The sequence below is a fragment of the Ranitomeya variabilis genome, chromosome 6 (assembly GCF_051348905.1).
Source record: "Ranitomeya variabilis isolate aRanVar5 chromosome 6, aRanVar5.hap1, whole genome shotgun sequence".
NCBI lineage: Eukaryota > Metazoa > Chordata > Amphibia > Anura > Dendrobatidae > Ranitomeya > Ranitomeya variabilis.
The window spans coordinates 26746625-26760795 of NC_135237.1; the positions used below are offsets into that span (position 1 = coordinate 26746625).

General features: G+C 43.1%; 1 protein-coding gene across 1 annotated transcript in view; it reads left to right on the forward strand.

Annotated features, from left to right (window-relative positions):
* THSD7A (thrombospondin type 1 domain containing 7A) overlaps window positions 1-14171 on the forward strand; it is a 479581-nt gene that overhangs the window by 374949 nt on the left and 90461 nt on the right. Inside the window, exons 10-12 of the mRNA XM_077268105.1 lie at window positions 2920-3111; window positions 6932-7163; window positions 13698-13813. Coding sequence (XP_077124220.1) covers window positions 2920-3111; window positions 6932-7163; window positions 13698-13813 — 540 coding nt within the window. The remainder of the gene's footprint in view (window positions 1-2919; window positions 3112-6931; window positions 7164-13697; window positions 13814-14171) is intronic.

The window sequence follows — 14171 nt, forward strand, 5'->3', positions numbered from 1 at the left end:
AGCCCACATTGTATATTGCGCAGCCCACGTAGTACATTGCGCAGCCCACGTAGTACATTGCGCAGCCCACATTGTACATTGCGCAGCCCACGTTGCACATTGCGCAGCCCACATTGTACATTGCGCAGCCCACGTAGTATATTGCGCAGCCCACGTAGTATATTGCGCAGCCCACGTAGTATATTGCGCAGCCCACGTAGTATATTGCGCAGCCCACGTTGTATAGTCGCATAGTATATTGCCCAGCCACGTAGTATATAGCACAGCCCATGTAGTATATTGCCCAGCCCATGTAGTATATTGCCCAGCCACGTAGTATATAGCACAGCCCATGTAGTATATTGCCCAGCCATGTAGTATATAGCACAGCCCATGTAGTATATTGCCCAGCCACGTAGTATATAGCACAGCCCATGTAGTATATTGCCCAGCCACGTAGTATATTGCCCAGCCCATGTAGTATATTGCCCAGCCCATGTAGTATATTGCCCAGCCCATGTAGTATATTGCCCAGCCCATGTAGTATATTGCGCAGCCCATGTAGTATATAGCACAGCCCATGTAGTATATTGCCCAGCCATGTAGTACATAGCACAGCCCATGTAGTATATTGCCCAGCCACGCAGTATATCGCACAGCCCATGTAGTATATTGCACAGCCCACGTAGTATATTGCCCAGCCCACGTAGTATATAGCAATGTGGGCATCATATCCCTGTTAAAAAAAAACAAATAAAATAAAAAATAGTTATATACTCACCTTCCAGAGCCCCCGGATCCAAGCAAAGCGGTTACCGACGCTGCTCGTGCGCGCCGGTCTCAAGAGTGCATTGCGGTCTCGCGAGATGATGACGTAGCGGTCTCGCGAGACCGCTGCGTCATCATCTCGCGAGATCGCAGCATGGACCTGTTACTGGAGCGTCGCGAGGGGGAAAGGCCTGTTGTCGATCCGGGGGCCGGACGGTGAGTATATAACGATATAGGCAGCATGAATAGTAAAAAGTTGGTCACACAAGGTTAATAGCAGCGGTAACGGAGTGCATTACACCGCAGCATAACGCGGTCCGTTACCGCTGCCATTAACCCTGTGTGAGGGCAGACTGGATACGGAGCAGGCACTGACTGCGGGGAGGAAGGAGCGGCCATTTTTCCGCCGGACTGTGCCTGTCGCTGATTGGTCGTGGCTGTTTTGCCACGACCAATCAGCGACTTGGATTCTATCACAGACAGAGGCCGCGACCAATGAATATCCGTGACAGACAGACAGAAAGACAGACAGAAAGACGGAAGTGACCCTTAGACAATTATATAGTAGATATAGACATAGAAGGACATGGTAAATAAATACAATGAGAAACATTCAGATACTATGAGATACATTGTAACTGACTGGAAGACTGGCAGCACTTTAGAGGGCTTCCAAGGACAGGCTTGGCACAACCTTGGCTTTTACCTTTTAACCCTGACACAGTGATCTTGACTTAAACAGGGCCCTCCAGAATTGAGTGGCTGCTGACCGGTGTAGCAGGCTAACAGAGGATAGTCAGAATACTGAGTGAATACCAAGAAGTCAGGATTAAGAGTGAAATAAGGCAGTAGGGTAATCTAAAACCACAAGCCAAAGTCAAGGACAGAAATAAACAGGCTGAATCAAAGCTGTGTAACAGAGGTGAACCAGAGTAAGTAACATCTATAAGGGCTGTCCAACACGTCCAGATAATTCCGGTACCGGAATAAATCGGTACCGGAGTTATCCGTGTCCGTGTGCCTGGAAACTCACGTAGGCCATACGTGCGGCACACGTGTGCCGCCCGTATGGCGAGTGGGTACCACACGGAGCGTGTGGTACCCACTCTGCATGGTGCTGAAGCCGCGATTCATATGTTCCCTGCAGCAGCGTTTTCTGCAGAGAAAATATGAATAATAGTGTTTAAAATAAAGATCTATGTGTCCGCCGCCCCCCCACCCCCTGTGCGCCCCCCCGCTGGTCAGAAAATGCTTACCCGGGTCCCCCGTCGGCTGTCGCTCCTTCCTGGTCTGGCCGCGGCTTCCACTGTATGCAGTCGATTACACTCATGAATATGTGGCTCCACCTCCAATAGGGGCGGAGCCGACTATTCATGATTGTAAATGAGCGGCCCCACGTGACCGCATACCGTAAGCCGCGGCCAGACCAGGAAGGAGCGACAGCCGACGGGGGACCTGGGTAAGTATTTTCTGACCAGCGGGGGGGCGCACAGGGGGTGGGAGTGCGGCGGACACATAGATCTTTATTTTAAACACTATTATTCATATTTTCTCTGCAGCAAACGCTGCTGCAGGGAACATATGAATCGCGGCTTCAGCACCATGTGGGGGGGACAGCGCTTACTGTAGCGCTGTCTCCTGCACGCACACGGACCCCAGACGGAGAATGTCCGTGTGAGGTCCGTGTTTTACACGGACCCATTGACTCTATTGGGTCCGTGTAATACGTGCGCTCCCACGAACACTGACATGTCTCCGTGTTTGGCACACGGAGACACGGTCCGCAAAAAATCAATGACATCTGAACAGATGCATTGATTTTTATGGGTCTACGTGTGTCAGTGTCTCCGGTACGTGAGGAAACTGTCACCTCACGTACCGGAGCCACTGACGTGTGAAACCGGCCTAACTGGCAGCCAGAGACTGACTGCTGGAGGGTTTAAACATGGAGGAGCCTCTAATTACTACCAGCTCTTTGCTGCAAAACACAGATGAATGGAAGGAATGGTCAAGTTCCAGCTACCCAAAAGACCTAATGAAACACACTACCATCGCCCAGTGGCATCTGCTTTGATGGTGTGGTATCATGAAGAAACAATGGCAGAATAAGCAGTATTGCTAATTAGATAGATACTTTAGTAACTGAATAACTGTGCCATTTTCTCATCACAGGGGAGGAGGTGGACAGACACCTGTGCAGAGATGCTATTTACCCCATCCCCATTGCCTGTGATGTTCCGTGTCCTAATGACTGTGTCATCAGCTCTTGGTCCGAATGGTCGGCGTGCTCTCATACCTGCTCAGGGAAGACGACAGAAGGACAACAGACCAGATCCCGCACAATCCTTGCTTATCCCGGAGATGGTAAGATGTACAACAGCTTCTGCAGCCAATTCAGAATTTATTATCCAAAATGGAATTAAAAAACTAATTTAAATTCCAAAAAAATAATTTCAAGTAAATTTTAGAAAGTTGCATCAAACTCCAAAAAAATTGTGATTAAACTTTAGTTTACAAATTACAATTACTTTTTTTTGTCATTGTTCCTCTTTCTTCCATTAGGGATAGCACAGCAATTAATAAATATATAGATATATATATACCGTATCGATATATATCTATATATATAGATATATAGATATATATACAGTGTATATATATAGCATTCACCATGGACTGTTGTTGGCCAGAAATTTTCATATGGTTAGAAACTGAATTGATTTATTAGGAATTTTTCAGAGCCCGGGGACTTTTCAGCCAAGGAAAAAAAACAGGATAAAATAAACTTCTTATGAAATGACTTTTGTCCCTGCAGCTCCAGTCAATCTCCGGCATAGTCTATCTTCCCTGACATTCCTGAATCCACAAATAAATAATTTATTTTAGTGACATTTTGCCAAGAGGATTTTGCTCTGTCATTAGGAAGAATCCACATGTAATGATCGAGGCTCTGCTGTGGATTTTTCAAAATGATTTTCTTAGAAAATACAAAATTGCTAAATATAAAACTAAAAAAAAAACCTTAAACTGTTAAATATAATTTTTTTATAAATAAGTGAAGACAATACTAGTTATTATTCTTCATATATGTTACTGCGGGCAGTTATCTTAGTCATGAAACTGATTAACAAGATTGCAGTTAGAAGAAAGGTATAAGGCGCCTGCAAAAATGGGTGTAACCATAAGGAGAAGCCCAGAATATGGCACAGCAGCTCATGCGGAAGAAACAGAATACCACCCCTGGACTTCTGTAAATGTCATGATCCTTTTTATTATAGCTAATCTACACATAAAACTAATGTACAGAAGATAGAACGATAGATAAATACAGATATTAGAGACCAGATAGATAGATAATAGATAGAGATGTACTCAAAAGTTTACATACCCCGGCAGAATTTTTGCTTTCTTGGCCTTTTTTCAGAGAATATGAATGATAACACCAAAACTTTTCCTCCACTCATGGTTAGTGGTTGGGTGAAGCCATTTATTGTCAAACTACTGTGTTTTCTCTTATTAAATCATAATGACAACGCAAAGCATCCAAATGACCCTGATCATAAGTTCACACACCCTGGTGATTGTGGCCTGATAACATGCACAGAAGATGACACAAATGGGTGTGAATGGGATGCAAAGAAAAACTCACAAATAACATCAGCTGAAATACTGGACTCTCTGAAAACTAGCGGTGTGGCTGTTTCAAGATGCACAATAAGGAGGCACTTGAAGAAAAATGAGCTGCATGGACGAGTCGCCAGAAGAAAGCCATTACTGCGCGAATGCCACAAAGTATCTCGCCTACAATAATCAAAACAGCACAGAGACAATCCTCAAAACTTCTGGAACAAGGTAATTTGGAGTGATGAGACCAAAATTGAACTTTTTGGCCACAACCATAAACATTACATTTGGAGAGAGGTCAACAAGGCCTATGATGAAAGGAACACCATTCCTACTGTAAAGCACGATGGTGGATTGTTGATGTTTTGGGGATGTGTGAGCTACAGTACAAACCAAAAGTTTGGACACACCTTCTCATTTAAAGATTTTTCTGTATTTTCATGACTATGAAAATTGTACATTCACACTGAAGGCATCAAAACTATGAATTAACACATGTGGAATTATATACTTAACAAAAAAGTGTCAAGAGAATGCCAAGAGTGTGCAAAGCAGTCATCAAAGCAAAAGGTGGCTACTTTGAAGAACCTAGAATATAAGACATAATTTCAGTTGTTTCACACTTTTTTGTTAAGTATATAATACCACATGTTAATTCATAGTTTTGATGCCTTCAGTGTGAATGTACAATTTTCATAGTCATGAAAATATAGAAAAATCTTTAAATGAGAAGGTGTGTCCAAATTTTTGGTCTGTACTGTACAAAGGCACAAGAAACTTGGTCAAAGTTGAAGGAAAGATGAATGCAGCACGTTATCAGCAAATACTGGAGGCAAATTTGCACTCATCAGCCCGGAAGCTGCGCATGGGACGTACTTGGACGTTCCAACATGATAACGATCCAAAACACAAGGCCAAGTCAACCTGTCATTGGCTACAGCAGAACAAAGTGAAGGTTCCGGAGTGGCCATCTCAGTCTCCTGACCTCAATATCATTGAGCCACTCTGGGGAGATCTCAAGCGCACAGTTCATGCTAGACAGCCCAGGAAAAAGTTTGGGTGTTATCATTCATATTCTCTGAAAAAAGGCCAAGAAAACAAAGATTCTGCCTGGGTATGTAAACTTTTGAGCACAACTGTAGATGATAGATCGATAGATAGATAGACAGATAGATAGATAGATAGATAGATAGATAGATAGATAGATAGATAGATGATAGAGATAGAGATGCAGCTCACCCGAACAGAATACAGTCCTTTCTCCCAGAGCAGACTTCATATACAGAAGAGGCACAATCGCACCAGTCTCAGTATTCCCTTAAGTCTGAGCTCCAGCAACTTCTACCACCAAACAGAAATGTTCAACTCCGAGCACAGTTCACAATGAACAGGCTGCAGCTTCTACATGGTTCTCTACAGCTCCAACACACAGACTGCTCATCTTTCCTAGCTAACTCATGGAGTCTCCATACAGAGAGAGACCACCGGCATGTCTCTCCCAGCTATAACTCACATTTCGGCTGGTCACTCACTAGCAGCACACTCAACTTTGCTCAACGTTCAGCAGACTGACACCTCTTGTGAACACAGGCCCTGCTTCTTAGTCAAGGCAAGTCAAGCGCTACCTGGCTTTGCTATGATTGATAGATAGATAGATAGATAGATCGATAGATAGATAATCAGAAAAAAACAGGTAGCACTCCAAAAAATAAAACTAAAAAAGTGGCTTTACTGATCCATTAACTGCTGTTAATGGATCAGTAAAGCCACTTTTTTACTTTTATTTTTTGGAGTGCTACCTGGTTTTTTTTCTGATTATCTATTTTGGAGGCTTGGACATCACCTTAACAGGTCTTATTGCACCTGGATTCTTTTGGTAGTACAGCCAAATTTTCTTTAATTAGATAGATAAATAGATAGATAGATAGAAAGATAATAGATAGATAGATAGATAGATAGATAGATAGATTGATAGATGATAGATAGATAGATAGATAGATAGATAGATAGATAAATAGATGATAGATGATAGATAGATAATATATAGATAGATAGATAGATAGATAGATAGATAGATAGATAGATAGATAATAGATAGATAATAGATAGATAGATTGATAGAAACTGTAGATAAATAGATTTTATAGAGATAAATATTAGATGGCTGAATAGTCCATTAAAGCCAAGTGTTGCACTTATTGTCAGGGGGCTCCTCTCCTCTACAGGGTCCTCTGTAACCTTCCCTCGTTCTGTGTCTTGTCCAGTTTGGCCCCCTTATGAATTCAGGAATAGATTGATGATTACAGTAATGGCGGCTGATGGCTGCTTAGCGCAGAGATGGAGACGGCAGAAAGTCTCTATCAATAATCTCATTATCTCACCTTCATTCTGATAATTTCGGGAGGGTTGGAACCAGAATAATAAAATGTCCATTTATACTTATAGTAAATTTTGAGCTTTTCTCTGCGATCGCCCAGCATGCCGCGCAGTTTGCAGCGGGTTATCTGTAATCTCCTGGAGCCATTGATTTGTTTTTCTTCTTCCTCCTCTTCTGTTGCAGGAGGCGTTCAGTGCCCGGAAAGTAACGCTCTGCAGGAGATCCGCAGCTGCAATGAGCATCCTTGTACCGTGTATCACTGGCACAACGGCCCCTGGGGTCAGTGCACCGAAGACGTTTCTGTTTCCGTCTTTAACTCCTCCAGTTGGAACGGCGAAACCGCGTGTGCAGTTGGGATGCAAACAAGAAAAGTCATCTGCGTGAGGGTCAACGTCGGACAAGTTGGACCTAAAAAGTAAAGATCCATTTTTAAGGTTTGGGGAGGGGGTACAATTGTACGCTCAATGGGATAGATGAGGAGGGGGATGGTAGGATGGAGCTGCAGGACAGTGAGGCAGTTAGCTGGGTGACAGTCAGAAAGCGGGGTAGAGGGAAGAGTGCCAGGGAGGCTAGTCCTGATCTGGCTCACCCCAATAAGTTTGCTAAGTTGGCAGATGAGGGGGGTGCCAGTACAGGGGTAGCACTGCTGCAGCCAGGCATGTCCTCTGAAAGCCGGAGGAGTGACTGCTCCAGTAAGGGGGGAAATAGGAGAGCAGGGCAGGCCAGACAGGTGCTGGTAGTGGGGGACTCAATTATTAGGGGAACAGATAGGGCAATCTGTCACAAAGACAGGGATCGTCGGACGGTGTGCTGCCTACCTGGCGCTCGAGTCCGACACATCGCTGATCGGGTGGACAGATTACTGGGAGGGGCTGGTGAGGACCCAGCGGTCATGGTGCACATTGGCACAAATGACAAAGTTAGAGGTAGGTGGCAGGTCCTTAAAGATGATTTCAGGGAATTAGGCTGCAAGCAAGGACCTCCAAGGTGGTATTTTCCGAAATACTGCCTGTACCACGTGCCACGCCAGAGAGGCAACGGGAGATTAGGGAGGTTAATAAGTGGCTCAAGAATTGGTGTAGGAAGGAGGGGTTTGGGTTCCTGCAGAACTGGGCCGACTTCTCAGTGGGCTACAGGCTCTACGCTAGGGATGAGCTGCACCTCAATGGGGAAGGTGCAGCTGTGCTGGGGGAGAAAATGGTTAGAAGGTTGGAGGAGTGTTTATACTAGGGATTGGGGGGGAGAGTATTCATTTTATAGGAGGGGAAGATAGGGCAGATAGAGACCTGGGCACAAATAAGGAAGTTGGGGGTGGCGGTGGCATGGGGGGTGGGGTTAGAACAGTTAGTAATTTAAGAAAGAATAGAGGTACAGAGAGGAACATCAAGTGCATGTATACTAATGCCAGAAGCCTCGCCAACAAAATGGACGAATTAGAACTAATGTTGTTGGAGCATAATTATGACATGGTGGGGGTATCTGAGACGTGGCTGGATGAGAGCCATGACTGGGCTGTTAACTTGCAGGGCTATAGCCTGTTCAGAAATGACCGTACAGATAAGCGAGGGGGTGGGGTGTGTCTGTTTGTAAAATCGTCCTTAAAACCCATCCTGCGTGATAATATAGGTGAATCTAATGAAAATGTAGAGTCCCTGTGGGTGGAGATAAGGGGAGGGGGAAAAAATAATAAATTACTGATAGGGGTTTGTTATAAATCTCCAAAAATAATGGAAGCAATGGAGAATATCCTCGTAAAGCAAATAGATGAAGCTGCGACTCAAGGAGAAGTCATTATTATGGGGGACTTCAACTACCCAGAAATAGATTGGGGAACAGAAACCTGCAGTTCCAGCAAAGGTAATCGGTTTTTGACAACTATGAGAGACAATTACCTTTCACAGCTGGTTCAGGACCCAACAAGGAGGGGGGCACTGCTAGACCTAATATTAACCAACAGGTCAGACCGCATATCAAATATAAGGGTTGGGGGTCACTTGGGGAATAGTGATCACAAAATAATAAGTTTTCATGTCTCCTTTAATAAGATGTGTAGTAGAGGGGTGACAAGGACACTAAACTTCAGAAGGGCAAATTTCCAACGGATGAGAGAGGATCTTGGTGCAATTAACTGGGACGATATCCTGAGGCATAAAAATACACAAAGAAAATGGGAGACATTTATTAGCATCCTGGATAGGACCTGTGCACAGTATATACCGTATGGGAATAAACATACTAGAAATAGGAGGAAACCAATATGGCTAAATAGAGCTGTAAGGGGCGCAATAAGGGACAAAAAGAAAGCATTTAGAGAATTAAAGGAAGTAGGTAGTGAGGAGGCATTAAATAAATACAGAAAATTAAATAAATTCTGTAAAAAGCAAATCAAGGCAGCAAAGATTGAGACAGAGAGACTCATTGCCAGAGAGAGTAAAAATAATCCCAAAATATTCTTTAACTACATAAATAGTAAGAAACTAAAAAATGAAAGTGTTGACCCCCTTAAAAATAGTCTGGGTGAAATGGTGGATGAGGATGAGGAAAAAGCCAATATGCTAAATGACTTTTTTTCATCAGTATTTAGAAAAGAAAATCCCATGGCAGCCAATATGACTAGTGATAATAATTCCCAATTTAATGTTACCTGCTTAACCCAGCAGGAAGTACGGCGGCGTCTAAAAATCACAAAAATTGACAAATCTCCAGGCCCGGATGGGATACACCCCCGAGTACTGCAGGAACTAAGTACAGTCATTGATAGACCATTATTTTTAATCTTTAAAGAGTCCATAATAACAGGGTCTGTACCACAGGACTGGCTTATAGCAAATGTGGTGCCAATATTCAAAAAAGGGGACAAAAACTGAACTCGGAAATTATAGGCCAGTAAGCTTAACCTCTACTGTGGGTAAAATCCTGGAGGGCATTCTAAGGGATGCTATACTGGAGTATCTGAAGAGGAATAACCTCATGACCCGGTATCAGCACGGGTTTACTAGGGACCGATCATGTCAGACTAATCTGATCAGCTTCTATGAAGAGGTAAGTTCCGGACTGGACCAAGGGAACCCAGTGGACGTAGTGTATATGGACTTTTCAAAAGCTTTTGATACGGTGCCACACAAAAGGTTGATACATAAAATGAGAATAATGGGGATAGGGGAAAATATGTGCAAGTGGGTTGAGAGCTGGCTCAGGGATAGGAAACAAAGGGTGGTTATTAATGGAGCACACTCGGACTGGGTCGCGGTTAGTAGTGGGGTACCACAAGGCTCAGTATTGGGCCCTCTTCTTTTTAACATATTTATTAATGACCTTGTAGGGGGCATTCAGAGTAGAATTTCAATATTTGCAGATGACACTAAACTCTGCAGGGTAATCAATACAGAGGAGGACAATTTTATATTACAGGATGATTTATGTAAACTAGAAGCTTGGGCTGATAAATGGCAAATGAGCTTTAATGGGGATAAATGTAAGGTCATGCACTTGGGTAGAAGTAATAAGATGTATAACTATGTGCTTAATTCTAAAACTCTGGGCAAAACCGTCAATGAAAAAGACTTGGGTGTATGGGTGGATGACAAACTCATATTCAGTGGCCAGTGTCAGGCAGCTGCTACAAAGGCAAATAAAATAATGGGATGTATTAAAAGAGGCATAGATGCTCATGAGGAGAACATAATTTTACCTCTATACAAGTCACTAGTGCGACCACACTTAGAATACTGTGCACAGTTCTGGTCTCCGGTGTATAAGAAAGACATAGCTGAACTAGAGCGGGTGCAGAGAAGAGCGACCAAGGTTATTAGAGGACTGGGGGGTCTGCAATACCAAGATAGGTTATTACACTTGGGGCTATTTAGTTTGGAAAAACGAAGACTAAGGGGTGATCTTATGTTAATGTATAAATATATGAGGGGACAGTACAAAGACCTTTCTGATGATCTTTTTAATCATAGACCGCTGACAGGGACAAGGGGGCATCCTCTACGTCTGGAGGAAAAAAGGTTTAAGCATAATAACAGACGCGGATTCTTTACTGTAAGAGCAGTGAGACTATGGAACTCTCTGCCGTATGATGTTGTAATGAGTGACTCATTGCTTCAATTTAAGAGGGGACTGGATACCTTTCTGGAAAAGTATAATGTTACAGGGTATATACACTAGATTCCTTGATAAGGCGTTGATCAAGGGAACTAGTCTGATTGCCGTATGTGGGGTCGGGAAGGAATTTTTTTCCCCATGGTGGAGCTTACTCTTACCACATGGGGTTTTTTTGCCTTCCCCTGGATCAACATGTTAGGGCATGTTAGGTTAGGCTATGGGTTGAACTAGATGGACTTAAAGTCTTCCTTCAACCTTAATAAATAAATAACTATGGATTAGACTGTTTTGCTATCATGGTACAAAGTGGCCATTTTATTTGTTACCCAAAAAATGTTCTGAAAAGATGTAGCAGCTGAACCTGAGCTTAAACCAAGGAGTCACTGGAGATTCGGAGGCCCATGGTAATCTGAGTAACGGTTTAATAAGTCAATCTTTATATATTTTTTAATCGATCAATAACTCCATGAAGCATTGTCGGCCTAAGCACAAGGCAAGCACAGACTTGGTAACCTCTTAGACATTTTGGAAGCTTCTTGGAAAAAGGATAAATCTTCTAGATTCCAGGAGGTGTTGACAAGTCTCCCAGACGGCGCTTAAAACTTTTGGAAGTAGATTTGTCCCAGTGTTTCCTTTCCCGTGATGCCAGGATGCTTTTTCGTCGGGTTCAACCCCATTATATAGACTTATATTTTGGGGGTGGCAATAAGGAGTGAATGGGACGCGGTCTGTCGAAAAGGATGATAGTTTAAGCAATAAAATATCGGTGACCCATTTAGAACTTCCAGAGAAAACTTTTCAAATGTTACAACTTTTACAACACTTTATAAAAGTTGGAAAAAGTTTTACAAAAGTTTGGACAAACTTAGGCAGGTCCGACGAGTCATGGGACCCAGCGGAACGTGGGAGGCCTAAAGTCATCTATGACGAGTAGTGTTGAGCATTCCGATACCGCAAGTATCGGGTATCGGCCGATACTTGCGGGTATCGGAATTCCGATACCGAGATCCGATACTTTTGTGGTATCGGGTATCGGTATCAAAACAACATTAATGTGTAAAAGAAAGAATTAAAATAAAAAATATTGCTATACTCACCTCTCCGACGCAGCCTGGACCTCACCGAGGGAACCGGCAGCGTTGTTTGCTTAAAATGCGCGCTTTTACTTCCTTCCGTGACATCACGGCTTGTGATTGGTCGCGTGCCGCCCATGTGGCCGCGACGCGACCAATCACAGCAAGCCGTGACGTAATTTTCAGGTCCTCAATGCCTAATTCTAGGCATTCATGATTTTAAAATTACGTTCCGACTTGTGATTGGTCGCGTCGCGGTCACATGGGCGACGCGACCAATCACAAGCCGTGACGTCACGGGAGGCAGGAGACGCGCGCATTTTAAAATGCGCGCGTGTCCAGCCTCCCGTGACGTCACGGCTTGTGATTGGTCGCGTCGCCCATGTGACCGCGACGCGACCTGCGCGCGTCTCCTGCCTCCCGTGACGTCACGGCTTGTGATTGGTCGCGTCGCCCATGTGACCGCGACGCGACCAATCACAAAGCCGGAACGTAATTTTAAAATACTGAATGCCTAGAAGGACCTGAAAATTACGTCACGGCTTGCTGTGATTGGTCGCGTCGCGGCCACATGGGCGGCAAGCGACCAATCAGAAGCCGTGACGTCACGGAAGGAAGGAAAAGCGCGCATTTTAAGCAAACAACGCTGCCGGTTCCCTCGGTGAGGTGAGTATAGCAATATTTTTTATTTTAATTCTTTATTTTACACATTAATATGGATCCCAGGGCCTGAAGGAGAGTTTCCTCTCCTTCAGACCCTGGGAACCATACAGGATACCGTCCGATACTTGAGTCCCATTGACTTGTATTGGTATCGGGTATCGGTATCGGATTGGATCCGATACTTTGCCGGTATCGGCCGATACTTTCCGATACCGATACTTTCAAGTATCGGACGGTATCGCTCAACACTACTCAACACTAATGACGAGATACTTTTTTCATTTTTTTGGATGCCAAGTCAAACAGTTGAATAGGTATGAGGCCTACATATACTTTCCGCCTGCCGTGGCACAACCCTGACCAGATAACAATGTCTAAACTTGAGGGAACAGAACCCATGGTCAGTACTGGTAAAGATGCTTGCCAAGTCAAGAGTTGGGTCGTTCATGTCCATAACATTTGGAATTGTACAATATAAACATATCAGGTCCCAACGTCAACACTAGATAAATCTGAGCAGTTGCTGGGATCCACGTGGATTTAGGGATTTTATGGGGATCCAGTAGAGCATGTTTTATGGTCATCAAGGCTTCCAACTTAGCTGTTAAAGGGAAGCCATCATCACAAAATGGCCCATTGTATAAATCATTTTTTTATACATGTAATATTTAAAATGTTTTGTTAGTGGTATTTTTTTTGTTTGTATTTTTAATTTCATATCATGATCTTTATTTAAAAAAAAAATAGTGCTCTTGCAATCTTCACACTGGCCTTTTGGGTTTTTTAACATTCATAACATGACCTGTCCTTTCAGGAAAAGTTTTCAGCAGTCTCATTATCTTCAGAGGCAAGATAACAATGACTGACAACACCTATATACACAGCTGATAACACAGGATCCACCATTCACAATGATGTCACACCTGACCCTGCCGTTTCACAATGACCTTTGCACACGCTCATTAGATGCTTCAATATAAAAGATAGGATCAGAGACATCTTGGCTAATGTTCATGTGTCATTAGCTGAAATAACAGGAAGTTTGAGTCTAAAAAAGCCCCAGTGTCCGGTGTGAACATTATTTTTCTTCATTACGTTTTGTCTAGATGTCCTGAAAGTCTTCGACCGGAGACGATGAGGACGTGTCTGCTACCCTGCCGGAAAGACTGTATCGTCACCCCATATAGTGACTGGACTCCATGTCCCAGCACATGTCAAGAAGGTAAGATAGAGATTGTATATTTCCCAATTACTTGTTACTTTGCATCTATCTATATCTATCTATCTATCTATTTATAATCTATCTATCCATCTATATCTATCTATCATATATCATCTATTTATCTATCTATCTATAATCTATCTATCTATCTATTATCTATCTATATCTATCTATCATATATCATCTATTTATCTATCTATCTATAATCTATCTATCTATCTATCTATTATCTATCTATTATCTATCTCTTATATATCATCTATCTATCTATCTATCTATCTATCTATCTATCTATCTATCATCTATTATCTATCGTTCTATCTCTCATCTATCTATCTACCTATTTTCTATCTATCTA